This window comes from Pimephales promelas, chromosome 18 (genome assembly GCF_988280905.1).
Source record: "Pimephales promelas chromosome 18, fPimPro1.hap1.1, whole genome shotgun sequence".
Classification (NCBI taxonomy): domain Eukaryota; kingdom Metazoa; phylum Chordata; class Actinopteri; order Cypriniformes; family Leuciscidae; genus Pimephales; species Pimephales promelas.
Genome location: NC_142786.1, coordinates 59,047 through 81,095, shown reverse-complemented (window position 1 = coordinate 81,095; position 22,049 = coordinate 59,047). Strand labels below are relative to the sequence as shown.

At 45.0% G+C, this 22,049-nt stretch overlaps 3 protein-coding genes across 10 annotated transcripts in view; 2 read left to right on the top strand and 1 right to left on the bottom strand.

The window, feature by feature from the left end:
* The window catches only part of col14a1b (collagen, type XIV, alpha 1b), a 36,658-nt gene extending 30,798 nt beyond the window's left edge, over nucleotides 1–5,860 (top strand). For 3 of the 5 annotated variants that reach the window (XM_089122746.1, XM_089122745.1, XM_089122749.1), the window contains 5 exons: nucleotides 843–909; nucleotides 982–1,170; nucleotides 2,630–2,707; nucleotides 3,184–3,339; nucleotides 5,514–5,860. In XM_089122746.1, the coding sequence (XP_088978872.1) occupies nucleotides 843–909; nucleotides 982–1,170; nucleotides 2,630–2,707; nucleotides 3,184–3,339; nucleotides 5,514–5,776 (753 nt within the window). In that variant the 3' untranslated portion in view covers nucleotides 5,777–5,860. The remainder of the gene's footprint in view (nucleotides 1–842; nucleotides 910–981; nucleotides 1,171–2,629; nucleotides 2,708–3,183; nucleotides 3,340–5,513) is intronic. The other 2 variants (XM_089122747.1, XM_089122748.1) reach the window with 2 other exon arrangements.
* Nucleotides 5,861–9,771: 3,911 nt separating this feature from the next.
* slc9a1b (solute carrier family 9 member A1b) lies at nucleotides 9,772–17,488 on the top strand. Of its 4 annotated transcripts, none has more exons than XM_039664150.2 (12): nucleotides 9,775–10,062; nucleotides 11,630–12,087; nucleotides 12,377–12,627; nucleotides 12,707–12,924; nucleotides 13,164–13,366; nucleotides 13,498–13,587; nucleotides 13,702–13,772; nucleotides 14,293–14,457; nucleotides 16,261–16,357; nucleotides 16,828–16,926; nucleotides 17,029–17,101; nucleotides 17,177–17,488. In XM_039664150.2, the coding sequence occupies exons 1-12, from the start codon at nucleotides 9,882–9,884 to the stop codon at nucleotides 17,410–17,412; spliced, it is 2,142 nt and encodes a 713-aa protein (XP_039520084.2). In that variant the 5' UTR covers nucleotides 9,775–9,881; the 3' UTR covers nucleotides 17,413–17,488. The 4 variants fall into 4 exon arrangements, with proteins under 4 accessions (XP_088978924.1, XP_039520084.2, XP_088978925.1 ...); XM_089122799.1 differs by lacking the exon at nucleotides 9,775–10,062 and adding an exon at nucleotides 10,725–11,350; XM_039664152.2 differs by lacking the exon at nucleotides 9,775–10,062 and adding an exon at nucleotides 10,725–11,373.
* A 2,720-nt stretch (nucleotides 17,489–20,208) lies between these two features.
* fabp10b (fatty acid binding protein 10b, liver basic) lies at nucleotides 20,209–21,993 on the bottom strand. The gene is made up of 4 exons (XM_039664154.2): nucleotides 21,415–21,993; nucleotides 21,120–21,292; nucleotides 20,483–20,572; nucleotides 20,209–20,401 (listed from the first exon to the last, which is right to left on the bottom strand). The coding sequence occupies exons 1-4, from the start codon at nucleotides 21,479–21,481 to the stop codon at nucleotides 20,351–20,353; spliced, it is 381 nt and encodes a 126-aa protein (XP_039520088.1). The 5' UTR covers nucleotides 21,482–21,993; the 3' UTR covers nucleotides 20,209–20,350.
* Between the last annotated feature and the right edge of the window lie 56 nt (nucleotides 21,994–22,049).

Here is a 22,049-nt window from a genome sequence, read left to right as displayed (position 1 = left end):
CTGATAAACATCTGTGTGTGTGTGTGTGTGTGAGAGAGAGAAACGTTCTCTCTCCTATGTGTGTCAAGTCAAGTCATTTATAAGCTTTATTAATATAGCACTTTTTATAAATCAGATCGTATCAGAGCAACTTCATAGTGGTAACAGGAAAATAATTCAACAAGTTTGTTTCTAGAATAAATTTTTTTGTTTTCAATAAGTTTTGGACCAGCTGAAGTTTGTTTATTAAGCGTGCAGGGCAACCACCCAGTAGAGCATTACAATAACCTAGCCTTGAGATCAGGAACACATGAACCAGTTAACAAAACGAGACGACGCTTATATAGACAGATCTAAATGAATAACAAGTGTGCCGGTGCTGATGAGGTAGGAAACAGTTGATCAGTCCTGGTGATGACAATCAGCACGAAACATACACACACAAGCAGACCACGGTTAGCCAACCATGACAATTATGTGAGGAAGTTTTTCGTCCAAAAATTAGAATCTCTGTTTTTGGATAATTAAGTCGTAGGAAATTACGAATTATCCAGTTTTTTACATCAGCTCTGCATTCCGTTCATTTTTGAATTGGTAAGTTTCGTCAGGGTGTGAGGAACTATAGAGCTGGGTATCATCAGCATAACAGTGAAAGCTAATGCCATGCTTCCTAACGATATCTCCTAAGGGTAGCGTGTACAGAGAGAGAGAGAGAGAGTGTGTGTGTGTGTGTTTGAGTATCATGTACAGAATGAACAGCAGCGGTCCTAGTACTGAGCCTTGAGGTACACCATACTGAATTTGTGTGTGTGTGTAACGTTCTCTCTCCTGTGTGTGTGTGTGTGTGTGTGTGTGTGTAACAGGGTGAAGTCCAGTCCACGTCTTCCGTCCAGGCCATAGCGAGACAAGTGTGTGAGCAGCTGATCCAGAGTGAGTCCGCTTCATGAGCAGTGCATGCTGGGATTGAGTGAGTGTGTGTGACATTGCTCTTTCTGGCTCCAGGTCACATGGCGCGCTACAACTCGATCCTGAACCACGTGCCCATCCAGCCGGTGTCGATCCGCACGGTCCCCGGGCCCCCAGGGGAGCCGGGTCGGCAGGGGCCTACAGGACCTCAGGGAGAGCAGGGCCCGCCCGGGAGACCCGGATTCCCCGGCAGCAATGGAGAGAACGGGCAGCCGGGAGCCAGAGGTACACTCACACTTACTGTGCAGACACACACACACACACACACACACTCTCACACACACACACACACACAGACACATGTCTGAGAGGAAAACATCTCTAACATTAGTGTGTTGTTTTCTGCACTTACAGACACAACAGCTTTTTTGTTCTGTTTACATTTATTTTTTTCATTTCAGAAGAAAAAAACATACATTTATTGTGGTAGAAATGTTTCTTCGCTAAGCTGCCAATACAGAAACGGCATCACAACCCGTCCGTCTAGACTCAGACTTCATCAGATGTGACTCAGACTCCATCAGATGAGACTCAGACTCCATCAGATGAGACTCAGACTCTTTCAGATGTGACTCAGACTCCATCAGATGAGACTCAGACTCCATCAGATGTGACTCAGACTCCATCAGATGTGACTCAGACTCCATCAGATGTGACTCAGACTCCATCAGATGAGACTCAGACTCCATCAGATGTGACTCAGACTCCATCAGATGTGACTCAGACTCCATCAGATGAGACTCAGACTCCATCAGATGTGACTCAGACTCCATCAGATGTGACTCAGACTCCATCAGATGTGACTCAGACTCCATCAGATGTGACTCAGACTCCATCAGATGTGACTCAGACTCCATCAGATGTGACTCAGACTCCATCAGATGTGACTCAGACTCCATCAGATGAGACTCAGACTCCATCAGATGTGACTCAGACTCCATCAGATGTGACTCAGACTCCATCAGATGAGACTCAGACTCCATCAGATGTGACTCAGACTCCATCAGATGTGACTCAGACTCCATCAGATGTGACTCAGACTCCATCAGATGAGACTCAGACTCCATCAGATGAGACTCAGACTCCATCAGATGTGACTCAGACTCCATCAGATGAGACTCAGACTCCATCAGATGTGACTCAGACTCCATCAGATGAGACTCAGACTCCATCATATGTGACTCAGACTTCATCAGATGAGACTCAGACTCCATCAGATGTGACTCAGACTCCATCAGATGTGACTCAGACTCCATCAGATGTGACTCAGACTCCATCAGATGTGACTCAGACTCCATCAGATGAGACTCAGACTCCATCAGATGAGACTCAGACTCCATCAGATGTGTCTCAGACTCCATCAGATGTGACTCAGACTCCATCAGATGTGACTCAGACTCCATCAGATGTGACTCAGACTCCATCAGATGTGTCTCAGACTCCATCAGATGTGACTCAGACTCCATCAGATGTGACTCAGACTCAGCACTGAAGCCTCTACAGAAGATCATCATTAGATCAGCTCTGTTGTCATCGGATGCGATCTATTAATCAATATTACTGAATAACGAGCGTCTTTTAAAGACTGAGATGAGAGTAAATCACATTCATGTTGATCATGTTTGAGCAGAGATGATGGAGAGACACTGAAAGTGTGTGTGTGTGTGTGTGTTTGCATCATCAGGCCCTCAGGGTGAGAAGGGAGAGAGAGGGAATCCAGGTGTGGGAGTGCAGGGGCCGAGAGGAGCTGCAGGACCTCCAGGTGAGCCTACACAAACACACAAATTCACTCACACACTCACATTCACAGCTCTACTTAGCCCTATCGCCTAATGACTGCCTGTGCCAATGCATTGACATTACTCACTGTGTTTGTTGACTGATCACAGTGGTTTATGGACTTGTAAAAAGCGTGAGTGCGGATAGCAGATTAAAAGGCTAGCAATATGCTAGTGCATTATGCGAGTGATAGCTTTTTAGATTAAAGCTAGCGATGTCAGATCAATGTGACAGAGAAAATTAGATAATATCAGATAAATTGCAAAACAAACCTATACGGAGCAGGAAGGTTGCGTCCCTCAGGCAGACAGAAACCCGCTGTGAAACAGTGAAAACACACAGTGAAATAACTTTAGCTTCCAGACTAATGTGTGCGTCTGAGGGCACCCTATTTGACAGCCTCATTACTCTATAGAATATGAACAGGAAGTTGAAGAGTCTGTTTCCTGTTGTCCACAGGACCCCCTGGTGAAGGCCGGACAGGAAGTACTGGTCCCTCTGGTCGCCCCGGTAACCCCGGGAGCCCCGGCAGACCCGGGACACCAGGACCAGTGGGACCCCCGGGCCCAGCCGGATACTGCGACCAGAACGCCTGCCTCGGGTACAACGTTGGAGGTCAGTGTGTGTGTGTGTGTGTGTGTGACAGAGAGCGTGTTACTGACCGTCACTGCTTCATGAGGATTCTCTGGTGCATGTGATAATTTTGCATGTGTTGCATGAGACGAATATAGATTCTCTCTGACTGTTCAGAATGGAATATTAACTCATACGGCTGCAGGATCAATAATGGCTCAGTGCTGTTGTTGAATATGTGAAGATGTGAATGTGTGAGAAGCGCAGCTCTGTGTTCAGACCGCTCAGGGTCTGTTCGCTGAGTCGCTTCAAACATCTCAGTTCTCTGCTGAAAACAGTTGCCCAACTGTAGTCGCTGTTGTAACAGGAGTAGTGTCCTTCAATCTAACTCTGTAGAAGAGGAGTGTGACACCCTCAGTACTGCAGTAACTCAGTGCAACAGAGCAATCTCAGTGTGTCTCGCACTAACACACTACACACTAACACACTAACACACCACACACTAACACACTACACACTAACACACTACACACTAACACACCACACACTAACACACCACACACTAACACACCACACACTAACACACTACACACTAACACACTACACACTAACACACCACACACTAACACACTACACACTAACACACCACACACTAACACACTACACACTAACACACCACACACTAACACACCACACACTAACACACCACACACTAACACACTACACACTAACACACCACACACTAACACACCACACACTAACACACTACACACTAACACACTACACACTAACACACCACACACTAACACACCACACACTAACACACCACACACTAACACACTACACACTAACACACCACACACTAACACACCACACACTAACACACCACACACTAACACACTACACACTAACACACCACACACTAACACACCACACACTAACACACTACACACTAACACACTACACACTAACACACCACACACTAACACACTACACACTAACACACCACACACTAACACACCACACACTAACACACTACACACTAACACACCACACACTAACACACCACACACTAACACACTACACACTAACACACCACACACTAACACACCACACACTAACACACTACACACTAACACACCACACACTAACACACCACACACTAACACACTACACACTAACACACTACACACTAACACACCACACACTAACACACCACACACTAACACACTACACACTAACACACTACACACTAACACACCACACACTAACACACCACACACTAACACACCACACACTAACACACTACACACTAACACACCACACACTAACACACTACACACTAACACACTACACACTAACACACTACACACTAACACACTACACACTAACACACCACACACTAACACACTACACACTAACACACCACACACTAACACACCACACACTAACACACCACACACTAACACACCACACACTAACACACTACACACTAACACACCACACACTAACACACCACACACTAACACACTACACACTAACACACCACACACTAACACACTACACACTAACACACCACACACTAACACACCACACACTAACACACTACACACTAACACACTACACACTAACACACCACACACTAACACACTACACACTAACACACTACACACTAACACACTACACACTAACACACCACACACTAACACACTACACACTAACACACTACACACTAACACACCACACACTAACACACTACACACTAACACACCACACACTAACACACTACACACTAACACACCACACACTAACACACTACACACTAACACACTACACACTAACACACTACACACTAACACACCACACACTAACACACTACACACTAACACACTACACACTAACACACCACACACTAACACAGGCTGAGAGCCTAACGGATGAGCAGTGGGTGTCTGTGGGGGCGGGGCAGGGGTGTGGCCTGGCAACCAATGACAGTCATTTTTACAATATTTAATCACACATCCTGTCTGTCTCGGAACTGGGGAAACTATATTACTGTATTATATAACTATAAGTGTCCTGGGACGCGCCGGGCTCGCCTCGGGCCCTCGTGATGGGGAGTGTGTGTTCCATCGGTGTGTTCATTCTTCTGCATGAGTAACAGCATGCCTTTGGTATCAGTAATGTGTGTGTGTGTGTGTGTGTGTGCGGGTCAGAACCGGGCTTTGATGACCTCACTGACACTGATGTCCGTGTAGTTCAGCCGTACGGACCCGAGGTCGAGGAGGACGGTGACCCGTATGGCAGCTACGGCCCCGACTACCAGCCCAACTACCCCCCGCCCCGGCCCGTGCAGGAGGAGCCTCGACCCGAGGAGGAGGAGCTGCGCTCGCCCGGCGTCCAGCGGCACTCGCGGCACACGCGCAGCCTCGCGGACCCGCACGCACGCCGGCCCCGGAGACGCCAGGAGCGCACGTAACCGGCTCACAGGAAACACATCACCGCATCACCAGGTCACAGGAAATGCATCACCGGCTCACAGGAAACACATCACCGGCTCACAGGAAACACATTACCGCATCACCAGGTCACAGGAAATGCATCACCGGCTCACAGGAAACACATTACCGCATCACCGGCTGACAGGAAAATGTGTCAGTCAGCAGCGCTTTAAGCAGCTTCACAGTCATAAACAGGAAAATAATGATGCAAACTTCGATGCAAAACTTGTCTGGTAATACCGCATGTAATTATTTGTTTGTAATGTTCAAACTGAACTATGAAAATCATAAACTCTTTCCCGCTTATTAACATCCTTCCCTCGCGGGTCAGAAATGTTTTTTTTAAGAAAGCTTATTTTATGTCATTTTTATAGTATTTTTATATTTTTTATGCATTTTTTGGGAGATTTTTGTGTTATTTTTTTATTTTATTTACCATTAAATTAGTAGATTTAATCAACAAATAATAAATAAATAGTAATTTAAGCACATTCCTCACATTCTTTTTCACTTAACACAATTTCATGCATAACCCTAATAATTCAGCTCTAAATATCGTACATTGGGAGTCTCTGGCGAACTCTTGTGGAATATGATAATAACACATGATATTTCGTGCCTCTAGATGGGCTTAGAGCTCTAAATGGAGCAGATGAGCTTTTCCGCTGGGTCCTAAAGTCTGTTTCTCTTCAGATACACATGTAGACATTGTACAATCGCTTTTTGCTAAAGTTTGAGCATTTTTAATTCGAAATGTGAGCAATTTTTAGGTTTTTCTGTGTGCTGAAGCATTCCTAAGGGGGTTAGATTGACCCGAGGATTTGTAACTTTTTTAGATTTCAAACACAAAACTCCTCGAATCCGTTCAATTTTTGTGTATTCGTTGTTCAAATGCACAAAAGTCCAGGAGTCTGGAGTCTTGGACCATCTGATCAACATTCGATTTTTACAATTTTATTTAAAAATGAATTTCAGGTCAAAATGACTCGAGGGAAAAATGAGGCTTAAAGAGCCTATATTATGTAGTGTCCTTTAAAGGTGCAGTGTGGGATTTTTAGCGACATCTAGCGGTTCGGTTGCGAGTTTGCACCAGGTTTGCACTAATGGCTCCGCCCACTGCTCACCCCTCCCTTTCGAAGAAGCTACGGTGGCTAAAACGGGACAAACATCTCGTCGGCTGAGAGCAGAGAATAGCCAGAGTAAGCCAAGAGTGTGTAACATTGTCACTGTTTCTGTACCACAGTCCATTACAAACCACATCGTGGATAAAGTTTACAAAGCCATAGTCCGGTGAGGATCAAGGGTTTTAATATATAATATAATATAATAATAGTAATCAGCTGATGTCTCACAAACGTAACCAGCAGCACATCTCTCCCCACATCACATAGCAAACCCATAATACAGCGAGGGAGAAGAGCCGCATGAAACCATGCAGCTGTATATGTTTTCTAACAGGGTAGTAGAAGTTTAGCTGGCTAATATGAGCTGTTACTGTGGACTGAACTGGTTAAAGCAGGGGTAGGCAAGTTTGGTCCTAGAGAGCCGCTATCCTGCAGAGTTTGGCTCCAACACTGAAAAAAAGTCTCCTTAGTAATCCTGAAGACATTGATTAGCTTGTTCAGGTGTGTTTGATTGGGGTTGGAACTAAATTCTGCAGGACAGCGGCTCTCTACGACCGAACTTGCCTACCCCTGGGTTAAAGCGTAGCCTTGGTTACACTCGACGCGTCCGAATGAGCCCAAAGGTGCACGCGGCAAAACTGACATGATTGTAACAGCGCGCGCACCTCCGCATCCCATAGACACCATTTACTACACAACAGGCTTTTTATCTGATTCTGAAAACTCTTCGCAATCGACTTAGATCTCTTACCTTCAGATCGACCTTCACTCAGTCGTGGTGAATATGCGATTACTGGAACTCATGTGTAAGCGGGACATCGGAGTCGGTCCGCTTGCGTCAGTCAGTGCGTGTTTGCTTGATAGTGGAGGTCTATTAATATTATTACATATGATGATGACTGAGCCTCATTGTGTTTAGAGAAAACAGTCAGTGGAAAATATTAATATTTGTATTGTATTGTTGGTTTGACATAAAACATGTGAAACAATTGAAATAATTTAAATTTTAAAGTGGGTTATTTTGTATGTCCATATCCCCTCAATGTTTTCATGTTACTGAATGGTTTTGTTCCAAGCGACTTTTATTGACAATAAACAGACGTATTGGTAGCCTAAGTTGTTTGCATTATTTTCCATAAAATACGCAAGGTTAATAGTAGAATAGCCTACTTTTGCATTCATTTGATTTCTGAAATCGGATAGGCTAAGTCTAAGGCCGGTGTACTTTTGCGTCCATTCCTTTTCCCTTTTTTGAACTCGTAATTGAATAACGAAAAACATGCTTTCTTTATTCGTTTTTAGACTGGTGAAACGATATTCACAAACGTTTTTATTTTCTTCACATACAAGGCTTAGATATTTAACTTCACATAGGCATATGAAAAAAAAAAGCCTAAAACAAAAACATTTAAAAAACAGCAAAATGTTAAGTTACATAAAAATAAAACATTAATAAATTATTTTATGATACACATAGCCTATTACTGTCTTAAGTGAATTAATTTATAAATGCCAATAATACTTTTTATTATTATTAGTCTGCATATAGGCTAGAAGACGCTTTTATCCAAAAAAGGAACAAAGCAATTTGTCAAATGTCAGTCATAATATGGGTTAGACAATAATAATAATACAAGGCTAATTATTATTACAAATGAACACGAGATTTTGGCGCATATCGTTTGTTTGTGCGGAGTGGAGCGCGCCTAAATCACCTCTCTATGGTTCCAGAGAGGCTCTTCTCATTCAGCACTGCAGGAAAAATATAATTATAGAATATAATTTCCAGGTTTGGCCAGAGCCCGTCTGCTACGGACGTTCTATTAGACATTCTCTGGTTTGGCCTTAGAAAACCAGTAAAATCGAAATTGTGTCCATATTAATTTGTGAATATTTTAAATGTTTAATAAAGGGCCAAAATAAACAATATGTTCATATTTATTTATTATTTATTATATAAAAATAAATATTTATTATCTAGGCCTATTTATTTTATTTATTGTACAATATATATTGTTCATTTTTCAATAACAGGTTAAAATAGGAAAAACGAATGGACGCAAAAGTACACAGACCAATGGGTCATTTTAAAACTAGTTAATGATTCTAATGTGTTTAAACGAGAAACCATAGCGACAAACAAGCCATTCATTTCAAAAAAATTGGTTTTGGTTTTGACGGTTTTTGACGAGGTTTTGGGCTTGAAAACCTTGCTGGCATCTGGCAACCCTGGATCTTACTTCCTTGTTGGCTCAGTCTGGTTGATGGGTTTGTGAGGAGAGTGCCTTATTTACTATCATGTGTGTGTTTGTGTAGAGATAGAGACAGCATGTCTCCTAGCAGATCTTATTGAATCATATAAACCCATTTTAAATTTTATTGTCATACTTTAATGGGTAAAGGAATTTATTTAATGGACAAATCAGAAACGTGGAAGTCTTGTATTTGTTCACATAACATTGAAACTATATGGAGAGTGTTGTGGTTTCTTCATCTGGCTTCTGGCTGCTTTATTTTAAATAAGCACCAGATGGCGCTGTTCTTGACACTCGCACAGCTTTGAGTCAGGGGAAAGCTCTTTGATTCATTTCCCATCCCTGCTTTACTGACACACACGCATCATCAGGCACATTTGCAACCATATCTGATAGACAGTTGCGAGAAATCACCCGCTGAAGTCAGCCAAAATAATCCTACCACTTAATAAACTAAATTCAAGAAATAGAAAAAAGAAAATAGGGGGTAATATATATATATATATATATATATATATATACCCCAGTTCAACAGCACCTCAGAGAGAGAGAGAGAGAGAGAGAGAGAGAGAGAGAGAGAGAGAGAGAGAGAGAGAGAGAGAGAGAGAGAGAGAGAGAGAGATCTTGGTGATCTCATGATGGTGAAACATCGCGATGGATTTCACGTCCTAAAGTTTGTGCGGGTTTCCGTCAGTGAGTAAAGGATGAAGATGAGGGTCTCGCTGCTGATGATGATCTTCTGTTGCGGATTCGTGTTTTGTGATCAGAATCATTCGGATCATCATGTTCAGAGAGTTTTTCCAGTCATATCGATTAATTACGATTATGTCCAGATGCCCTTCGAGGTCTCGCTCTGGATTCTGCTCGCGTCACTCATGAAACTGGGTGAGAAACTAAAACACTTTCATGATTATTATTATGTCAGTTAATCACGAATATTGTAAGGATTATTGTTAGTAGTGAATGTTGCTGATCTGCTGTTTGTTTTGGCAACAGGTTTGTGTTTATATGTCTGAACTGTGTGATGCGAGTTTATGTCAAACAGAGATATTTAAACGCATTATTCGTGTTAGTTAAGTTAGTTATTATTCTTGTGCGAGCGGCTCTTTTTCTCTCTGACCTCATTATGAGAGTTTATCTGAGTCTCCAGCTGCATTGAAGAAGTGTGTGTGAGGAGATAGAGCTGAAACACTCATACACACGCACACACCCACACACCCTCTCTCTCTCTCTCTCTCTCTCTCTCTCTCTCTCTCTCTCTCTCTCTCTCTCTCTCTCTCTCTCTCTCTCTCTCTCTCTCTCTCTCTCTCTCTCACACACACACACACACACACACACAATGTCTGTCTGTGTGTGTTTGTCATGTCAACAGAATCACACTGGATGTGTCCAATCGGCTCTGTCATAGTCAAACATTGTTTGATTTTGTCACAAATTTTTCTAAATATTTGTATCTTGCATGCACAAACCTAACCCTCTGCCGTCATTACATTGTCCATTAAATAAACTATTATTCACATGCTCTCTCTCAATGTACAGTACTTTACTGACATGATTGTGTTTATATGCAATTTTGATACAATGTTAAGAAAAAGAAAAGTGCAATATAGGCCAAGAACATCAAATCAATCAACAGTCTAGAATTAGATTAAGGTGCCAAATATTTTATAAAAGAAATACTTATTTCAGTCCAGCCCGAGAGGAAGATGATGTTAAGGAAGACCACTCTTGTCAAGTCAAGTCACTGTCATTTATACTGCTTTAACAATATAGATTTCACAGCTATACAGTGATGACAGAGATTGTTTGGCTTTAAAGCAGATCTAGAATAAACTTCTGTCTAGTTTATATCTTTGGTGACGGTGACAGAGCTCCCGGTTGGTCATGTGCTTGTGTTAGTCCCGTTAGTTGTGAGCTCATGTTTATCAGGTGTTTGTTTGTGCCATGTGCTCCCATGTCGTTTCCTGATTGGTTCATTTGCTCCACCTGTCCTCCCTCGTTTCCTGCTAACCCTAACCCTACATTGTAACTAAATCTTGCTGACTAAATGTCTATCATTAGCTATTGGCTAATAAATTCGGTTGGCTAAATTTTGAGATCCCAATAGATGTGAAGGATTATCACAGGTGACGACGAAGACAGAGCAGCCATCAAGAGTTCGACAGTATTCTAGGTTATTAGCAGGTCACCTACAGGGTTGGTTGAGCACACACACACACGCACACACACACACTGGACCCCACAATGTTGGTGATTTTCAGGTTTTACTATACTTGTGGGGACATTTGGTAATATATTCATAAACACACACACACACGCGCACACATCCAGGTTCCTAACCGACGACGAAGACTTGATAAAGCAGCCATAAAGTGTTTATTTAGGTTATTTTGTACAAATTAAAAAATGTAACTGTAATTAAATGTGTGTGTGTGTGTGTGTGTGTGGTCAGGCTTCCACCTGATCCCGCATGTGTCCGCGGTGGTTCCGGAGAGCTGTCTGCTGATCGTGGTGGGGCTGCTGGTCGGGGGTCTGATCCGTGTGCTGGGCGGGAAGGTTCCGGTCCTCGACTCTCAGCTCTTCTTCCTGTGTCTGCTGCCGCCCATCATTCTGGATGCCGGATACTTCCTTCCCATCAGGCCCTTCTCTGAGAACGTCGGCACCATCCTGATGTTTGCGGTGGTGGGGACGCTGTGGAACGCGTTCTTCATGGGTGCGGTGCTGTACGGTGTGTGTCGGCTGGAGGAACGCCTGGCCTCGGTGGACCTGCTGTCGTGTCTGCTGTTCTCCTCCATCGTCTCAGCCGTGGATCCCGTGGCGGTGCTCGCCGTCTTCGAGGAGATACACATCAACGAGCTTCTGCACATTCTAGTGTTTGGGGAGTCTCTGCTGAACGACGCGGTGACCGTGGTGAGACTGACGAATCTGAAACATTTCAAGAGAATATTTTCTGGGTGCACTGTAACTGTTTAAAAATACGTGTGTGGCATCTGAGATCAGAGAATGCTGTAGATCTGCCCTGTCACCTGTCGGATCTCCCATCAATCCCATCAGCCATCAGGGTTCAGCTGACATCACATCATCAGTGATGAAGTCAAAGCTCCTTCATTCAACTGTCTTTTTTTCTTCTCGTGATGTATGTGATTTGAGGGTGGTTGATGTTTATACATGAGCTACAGTAAGTGTGTGTTTCCTTCAGGTCCTGTATCATCTGTTCGAGGAGTTTGCGCATGTGGGTGAGGTGACGCCGCTTGACATGTTTCTGGGCGTTGTGTGTTTCTTCGTGGTATCGCTGGGCGGAGTGATGGTGGGTGGCGTGTACGGCATTCTGGCGGCCTTCACCTCACGCTTCACGGCGCACACCCGTGTGATCGAGCCGCTCTTTGTCTTCGTCTACAGTTACATGGCGTATCTGTCTGCCGAGGTCTTCCACCTGTCCGGCATCATGGCGTGAGTCTGGAGTTCCCACTGCGAATGAGCCCAGAGTCTGTGCTTGTGTCTCATACTTGGGTCTCTGTGCGGTTCTCAGGCTCATCGCGTGTGGCGTGGTGATGCGGCCCTACGTGGAGGCAAACATTTCCCACAAATCCTACACCACCATCAAGTACTTCCTGAAAATGTGGAGCAGCGTGAGCGAGACTCTGATCTTCATCTTCTTGGGCGTGTCGACGGTGGCTGGGCCGCATGCCTGGAACTGGACATTCGTCACCATCACCATCGTCCTCTGTCTGCTGTCCAGGATTCTGGGTGAGCATCTCCTCATGCTACGCTAGTTAGAGTGAGCAAAAGAGACTCTGTCAGAAACATAAAAAATGTCATTATTCCAAACTTTTGAACAGTAGTGTGTATCTAACAGATATGTGTGATTGGTGTCCTCCTAAAATTCTTTGAGAATAGGGATAAGCTTTTATTGGTCTGTTTTGCGTATTTCCAGGTCTAATCTGTCTTTGTAAGCTGTGAGTTCTGTGTGTTGGTGTGTCGCGCAGGTGTGATCGGTTTAACATATATCATTAATAAGTACCGCATGGTAAAGCTGAGTGGGAAGGATCAGTTCATCGTGGCGTACGGGGGCTTGAGGGGCGCGATCGCTTTCTCACTGGCGTTCCTGCTGTCCAGTGACGACTTTCCCATGAAGGACATGTTCCTCACCGCCATCATCACCGTCATCTTCTTCACTGTGTTTGTGCAGGTGAGAGAATTGGACTCTCAGTCCCTTTAGCTGAAGAACATCCATCCAGTTGTTGGAAATTCTGTAGCCGGTGGTTTCTGGCATTTCGACTTTCGTCATGTGATCACGATCAACCTGCCAATGTTTTTTAGGGAATGACGATTCGACCACTCGTTGACCTTCTGGCCGTCAAGAAGAGGAAACAAAGCAAAAGTTCAATAAATGAGGAGATTCACACTCAGGTAGTGTTCCTGATCTCAAAGACAGAGAAACACGTGATGTAGCCGAGAACCGCCCAGCTGGATGGTTAATGGACGATTCAAATGTTAAATGCTCCTGTTTTGTGTCTCCTGTAGTTTCTGGAACTTTTGCTAACTGGAATAGAGGGCGTGTGCGGACACTACGGACATCATCACTGGAGGGACAAGTGCGTATCAGACCAGCATTGAAGGAAAAGTCCAGCTGAAACTGAAAATCCTGTCATTGTTTACTCTTTATCCTCATGATGTGAATCAGTGTTCACACTCCTTTCCGTACAGCGACGAGATGCTCTCCAAAAAACATCAAAGTACCGATATCGATTCTTAAATCCCAAGTACATGCAATTTGGTTTAATCTGCGAATGAGTGTTATGAACTGGGGAGGCCTTGATTCTCGGAAGCTTTGAACTGTGAACTTAGATTAGGTCATTTGGGCTTTTCTTTTGTACCCTACACAAAAACAATGGCAAACATAGTGATGTATAAAAAAATCTGAAAAAAATGAATGTTCGGTTTTGGTCAAAATAGTTTTGAAGGCCAAAACAGTGACGTTTTATTAGCGTTTATCTGATTATTTAACTGTGCAGAAGACATAAGGGCAATTAAATGATGCCAGGTTTTCACAGCCTGAACTCTTGTATTTCAGATCTTGTAAACGTACTATTTTTTATGCGTGTTCTTCTGCAGGCTGAATCGGTTTAATAAGCGTTACATCAAGCGGTGTCTGATCACTGGAGAGCGATCGCAGGAACCGCAGCTGATCTCCTTTTACAATAAGATGGAGCTCAAACAGGCCATGATGCTGTTGGAGAGCAACAGTTCAGCCAGTCTGAGCACGGCATTGGCCACACCGTGAGTTCCCACACACTGCACGCACTGCACACACTCCTCACACTGCACACACTCCTCACACTGCACACACTGCACACACTCCCCACACTCCACACACTCCACACACTCCTCACACTGCACACACTCCTCACACTGCACACAGTCCTCACACTGCACACACTCCTCACACTGCACACACTCCTCACACTGCACACACTGCACACACTCCCCACACTGCACACACTCCACACTGCACACACTCCTCACACTGCACACACTGCACACACTCCTCACACTGCACACACTCCTCACACTGCACACACTCCACACTGCACACACTCCTCACACTGCACACACTCCACACACTGCACACACTCCACACACTGCACACACTCCACACTGCACACACTCCTCACACTGCACACACTCCTCACACTGCACACACTCCTCACACTGCACACACTCCTCACACTCCTCACACTGCACACACTCCTCACACTGCACACACTCCTCACACTGCACACACTCCTCACACTGCACACTGCACACACTCCTCACACTGCACACACTCCTCACACTGCACACACTCCTCACACTGCACACTGCACACACTCCTCACACTGCACACACTCCTCACACTGCACACACTGCACACACTGCACACACTCCTCACACTGCACACACTCCTCACACTGCACACACTCCTCACACTGCACACACTCCACACACTGCACACACTCCACACACTGCACACACTCCACACTGCACACACTCCTCACACTGCACACACTCCTCACACTGCACACACTCCTCACACTGCACACACTCCTCACACTGCACACACTGCGCACACACTCCTCACACTGCACACACTCCTCACACTGCACACACTCCTCACACTGCACACACTCCTCACACTGCACACACTCCTCACACTGCACACACTCCTCACACTGCACACACTGCACACACTCCTCACACTGCACACACTCCTCACACTGCACACACTCCTCACACTGCACACACTGCACACACTCCTCACACTGCACACACTCCACACACTGCACACACTCCTCACACTGCACACACTCCTCACACTGCACACACTGCACACACTCCTCACACTGCACACACTCCTCACACTGCACACACTCCTCACACTGCACACACTCCACACACTGCACACACTCCACACACTGCACACACTCCACACTGCACACACTCCTCACACTGCACACACTCCTCACACTGCACACACTCCTCACACTGCACACACTCCTCACACTGCACACACTCCTCACACTGCACACACTGCACACACTCCTCACACTGCACACACTCCTCACACTGCACACACTGCACACACTCCTCACACTGCACACACTCCTCACACTGCACACACTCCTCACACTGCACACACTCCTCACACTGCACACACTGCACACACTCCTCACACTGCACACACTCCACACACTGCACACACTCCTCACACTGCACACACTCCTCACACTGCACACACTCCTCACACTGCACACACTCCTCACACTGCACACACTGCACACACTCCACACACTGCACACACTCCTCACACTGCACACACTGCACACACTCCTCACACTGCACACACTCCACACACTGCACACACTCCTCACACTGCACACACTCCTCACACTGCACACACTGCACACACTCCTCACACTGCACACACTGCACACACTCCTCACACTGCACACACTCCTCACACTGCACACACTCCTCACACTGCACACACTGCACAGACTCCTCACAGCACGCTTCTCACATCACGTGTGTTTGTGTCTGCAGACAGCACAGCAGCAGGAGGACGGTTAACATCTCTAAAGAACGAGAAGAAGAAATCAGAAAGATTCTGCGAGCAAACCTGCAGAAGACGCGACAGAGAGTGAGACACACAACATACTGATTGCATGTGTTCAACCAGTGTCAATGTTCTGTGTAGAATAACTGGGTCACATGGTACAAGTGTTGTAAAAGTGTCAGGTAGGCTGCTGTATCCCATAATGCAATGCACTCAGCCTTGAAGCGGCTGTAATTTTAACATCATCCTGACTAATTTTTTGGATTTAGATTATTTTTTTCTATTTTATTGGCATGACAAATAATTGTGTATTTGTGTTACTAAAGCTCTCGCTGAATTAAACATGCGTTATGAGGTCGCCTGATGTAGCATTTTGTTTGAAATGTTTAAGTGTGTACTGCACTGTGAGTTTAGCAGTGTGCTAGGATTCTGTACTTTTATTGTAGATGTAAGCACTGAGATGTGTGTGTCTCTTGCTCAGTTCACGGCAGTCTTATTTACTGGACTGTGTAAGTAACTCGTGTGTGTGTGTGTGTGTGTGTGTGTGTGGTTAGCTGCGCTCATACAGCAGACACACACTGATGCCTGACGCTGCAGAAGACGACTGGAGCGAGACGCGGATCAGGAAACAGTGCGTGGAAATAGAGCGGCGGGTGAGTAAGAAAAGAAAGAAAGTTATGCTTTAATTTATTTGTTTTGTATTTAAACGCTCAAGCCAAAGGAAAAGCCAGTAATTTAAGGTGTCACTTTTCCAGATGAGCCACTTTCTGGGAGTTCCTGCTAATCGCTCCGAGTCTCCTGCAGTGCGGAGAGGCCGCTTCGAGTCAGGTGACCTACTCAGGTGTTTCCAAGGTCATTCAGTAACAGAATGTGGCATGATGTGTTTGAAATGTTGTCTTCCAGACAGTCGAGGTCAGACGGCCAGGCCGAGTATCCTAGTGACGGTCCCCGGAGACCCTGAGAAGTCCGACGGATCCGTTCAGACCCAGAACCCGGACGGTGTGCCGGACAGCCGAGGACACAAGCTGAGCGTGACGTTTGCTCTGGGTGTGCAGGAGCAGAACCTACCTCGGTGTTTGAGTGATCCGGGCCCACATAACCTGCTGGAGGAGGAAGAGCTGTTTTATCATAACGACTGAGGATCCTTGTTTGTTTGTATTTTATATCTATTTTATGCAGAGCAAAATTATTAAACTATTCTTTCTAGTGATCTGAGAGCATATGTCAAACGTCTCATGCTTTCCCTATTTTAGTCCACGTCCACCTGGTATTATCCTGCGTTTTACATGCACATCCCATGACTCTTGTGTTCAGATCTTCAGAGGGTTTATCTTATAAGATCCACAGGGACGAAAACAGAGAAAGCAATAAAATAAAAAGAAAGCCCAGTATAAAGGTAAGTCTTCTCATCTCAGCCATTGAGGTGTCAAACGAAATAAATGTACTTAGTGTTGTGCACAGGCGTTTAGGCCTACTGGCCATCGGGACTACCGGGAGATTCCCGGTGACCGACGTGGGTTTTGGGCCGATACATCTCATAGCCTACTTTTATTTATTTTTTGTCTTAATGGCCCACAAAATTCATACTTCAGCAGCCCATTCGTTTTGTTTTGCTTAATTGGCGGCGCTGAGTTGCTTCCAAGTATAGCTTACTTCCAAGTATAGAAATTTGTACAAAAATAATTATGAAAGTTTCCTTTATTTTTCACTTCATTTGTTTAACAATATAGCCTATTATGTAGTAGTGTAATGTAGACAGTCTATGGGTAAAATCAATCTCGCCTAGGGCAACCAAAAGGCTAGAGCGGGCCCTGATTATTGTAGTGCTCTACTGGGTGGTTGCCCGGCACGCTTAATAAACAAACTCCAGCTGGAAGTATGACCATATTAGCCCGGTTCTGTCAACCCTGCATTGGCTGCCTATTAAACATTGTATACATTTCAAAATCGACTGCAGGAGGGAGATCCTTTTCCTATTTAGCACCAAAACTCTGGAACAATCTTCCTAACATTGTCCGGGAAGCAGGCACGCTCTGTCAGTTCAAATCTAGACTAAAAACACATCTCTTTGGCTTAGCATACACATATCACACTATAGATTTCTATAATTCAAAATTAGGCTGCATAGTTTAGATCAGCCAGAAATGGGAACATGTCCCATACATCCTGATGTACTTGGTACATCATAAGAAGGGTGGCGTCTACACTGTGAAGTGGAACACACTTCAAAATGGCAGCAGGGATTCCACCGAGGGGAAGAGCTTAGGGAAGTTTGCAAGTGCGTGTCTAAAAGTGGACTGGAACGCAGCCCAATACTGCACCCCCTATAGACACACTGCAGTACTGCACCCCCTATAGACACACTCCAGTACTGCACCCCCTATAGACACACTGCAGTACTGCACCCCCTATAGACACACTGCAGTACTGCACCCCCTATAGACACACTGCAGTACTGCACCCCCTATAGACACACTGCAGTACTGCACCCCCTATAGACACACTGCAGTACTGCACCCCCTATAGACACACTGCAGTACTGCACCCCCTATAGACACACTCCAATACTGCACCCCCTATAGACACACTGCAGTACTGCACCCCCTATAGACACACTCCAATACTGCACCCCCTATAGACACACTGCAGTACTGCACCCCCTATAGACACACTGCAGTACTGCACCCCCTATAGACACACTGCAGTACTGCACCCCTATAGACACACTGCAGTACTGCACCCCCTATAGACACACTGCAGTACTGCACCCCCTATAGACACACTGCAGTACTGCACCCCCTATAGACACACTCCAGTACTGCACCCCCTATAGACACACTGCAGTACTGCACCCCCTATAGACACACTGCAGTACTGCACCCCCTATAGACACACTGCAGTACTGCACCCCCTATAGACACACTGCAGTACTGCACCCCCTATAGACACACTGCAGTACTGCACCCCCTATAGACACACTGCAGTACTGCACCCCCTATAGACACACTCCAGTACTGCACCCCCTATAGACACACTGCAGTACTGCACCCCCTATAGACACACTGCAGTACTGCACCCCCTATAGACACACTCCAATACTGCACCCCCTATAGACACACTGCAGTACTGCACGCCCTATAGACACACTCCAGTACTGCACCCCCTATAGACACACTGCAGTACTGCACCCCCTATAGACACACTGCAGTACTGCACCCCCTATAGACACACTGCAGTACTGCACCCCCTATAGACACACTGCAGTACTGCACCCCCTATAGACACACTCCAGTACTGCACCCCCTATAGACACACTGCAGTACTGCACCCCCTATAGACACACTGCAGTACTGCACCCCCTATAGACACACTCCAATACTGCACCCCCTATAGACACACTGCAGTACTGCACGCCCTATAGACACACTCCAGTACTGCACCCCCTATAGACACACTGCAGTACTGCACCCCCTATAGACACACTGCAGTACTGCACCCCCTATAGACACACTCCAGTACTGCACCCCCTATAGACACACTGCAGTACTGCACCCCCTATAGACACACTGCAGTACTGCACCCCCTATAGACACACTGCAGTACTGCACCCCCTATAGACACACTCCAGTATTGGACCTGCAAACTGAGTTTCAATGAAACACCTACATGCTTTATTTATGAATATAACAAAGCAGGACAACAGTTCAATCATCAAACTGTCCCCTATACTGTCCATTTGAAGACTTGTGACTACAAAAGTTTATATGAGACTAAAGATTAAAAAAATATGTTTTAGCGGGATTCTCAACTAACTGCAAGCCACAGTTTGGATGAAAGGGTTATTAACAGGAACCCGGTTTATGTCTTTGAATCACGTTATTACTCAATATGTTTTAATAACAAATGGGTTGAGGTCAATCATTTTATTCATCAAAGGTCAGAATGAAGACAAAGCACAAACACATGTTATTTCAATCTCTAGAATAAGGGTTTTAAAACAATATTTTTCTCAAAACAGACAGTGAAAAGGTAACTGTGGAAAGTTTAGAATCCAATAGTGAAGTTCATCCGGTTGGATTAAACGCGGCGGCTTCTCCGGACGAGAGTCGCACTCCCAGCGGTGAGTGTCTGAAAGCAGAGAGAAAGAGAGATGACACCGAAGTAACTATCTCTGTGCTGAAATACAGGAGTACATGATTCTCATCTGACCTCGATCATCTCCTCGCCCTGGATCTCTCTCACGTGTGTGAATTTATCTGATTCAATCACGATCTTTCCATCGATGAGTCGAGCTGTTGCCTGAAACCACAAGAACAACTGATCAAATCTGATGAGCTGCTTAATATGACTGCAAAACTGCTGACTTATGAACATGTGAACACACACAGTGTCTGTATTATATCTGTGCACACACACTCACATGTACACTCTCTCACTCAAGCACACACACAGGTGTAACGCAGGCCAGTTGTTGCTAGGTAACCACAGACTCCAGACTCTCTACAGACTAATTAACTACATTTTCTACCAATTACTGTTTGCTTAAATAAAACAGTTTTTCAATCTTTCGGACCTGACACTGAAGTCGCTTTATCAAACAGCGATCTCAACATCAGTCTGTGTGGGTAAACTGTGGATCGTTTATCATAGTTTCAGCACGTATTACATTCAATAATAACATTTTTACATTTCCATCAATTCATCTCACGCTCGGACACAAACACGAGCCACACTCTACACACACTGGCCAATTGACACACACTTACATTCTCTTTTTCAGGGACACTGACTTGGTTTCAGACATGAATGAAGAGTTTGTGTCCTGGCGACTGTAGGACGGACTGACCTTGATCTTCTTGCCGTCCATGATGTTGAACTCGGTCTCAGTGCCGATGGTGAAGGTGTTGGTGTGGCTCCTGAGGGCCGTCTTCACACAGATGCTGAACTCCTCTCCGTTCTGCTCGATCGTTGTCAGAGGTTTCACTTCTTTCATCATTTTAATGTAAATCTCCGGAGCCGCTGCGCTCATAAAAACACGTCGCACCTCATTTTCAGTGCATACAACGACTTTAGAAAAGTTCAAATTACAGTAAAAGAAAAACAGAAGACTGGCATACTGGGTCATATTATGTCAAACTCACATATGGCTCTGAGAAACGCCTCGGGGTTCTCCTGTTCACACAGTTTCCAGCTTCCACTGAAGTCCATGATTCCTTTCTGTGACTGTAGATCTGAGATGTGATTATGAGGATCATGTGTGAGTCTGTTTGTGATGGTTTATGTCTCAGGAGCTTCATGTTTGAGTCTTAAATTAGTCTCTCTGGGCTTTACATGCACATTAAAGATTAAACATGGCAGTAATACGAAATAAAGCATATCCTATAAAACACACGTCTATCCATATCCCTCAAAGCCAAAGTCGATGTCAGTCTGAATTAAAAGTTCTGTAAGATATTTACTGTTTGTGAGAGTCTCTTCTGCTCGACAAGACTGCATTTATTTGATCAAAAATACAATAAAAACAGTGACATATTATTCCGGTGTAAATGAGCTCTTTTCTACATGAATATACAGTAAAGTGTAATTTATTGGGGTGAAGTACTGGAGTGTGTCTGTATGTGTGCAGTACTGGAGTGTGTCTGTATGTGTGCAGTAGGCTACTGGAGTGTGTCTGTATGTGTGCAGTACTGGAGTGTGTCTGTATGTGTGCAGTACTGGAGTGTGTCTGTATGTGTGTAGTACTGGAGTGTGTCTGTAGGGGGGTGTCGAACACTGC

Bases quoted from the DNA above. Each gene is read 5' to 3' on its own strand.
- fabp10b (XM_039664154.2), bottom strand. From the start codon at position 21,481: ATGGACTTCAGTGGAAGCTGGAAACTGTGTGAACAGGAGAACCCCGAG. The intron at 21,293-21,414 runs GTGAGTTTGACA...TTATGAGCGCAG, and splicing joins GGCGTTTCTCAGAGCCATAT to CGGCTCCGGAGATTTACATT. The intron at 20,573-21,119 runs GTCAGTCCGTCC...TTGTGGTTTCAG, and splicing joins TGGACGGCAAGAAGATCAAG to GCAACAGCTCGACTCATCGA.
- slc9a1b (XM_089122798.1), top strand. From the start codon at position 9,882: ATGAAGATGAGGGTCTCGCTGCTGATGATGATCTTCTGTTGCGGATTC. The intron at 12,088-12,376 runs GTGAGACTGACG...TGTTTCCTTCAG, and splicing joins TGAACGACGCGGTGACCGTG to GTCCTGTATCATCTGTTCGA. The intron at 12,628-12,706 runs GTGAGTCTGGAG...TGCGGTTCTCAG, and splicing joins CACCTGTCCGGCATCATGGC to GCTCATCGCGTGTGGCGTGG.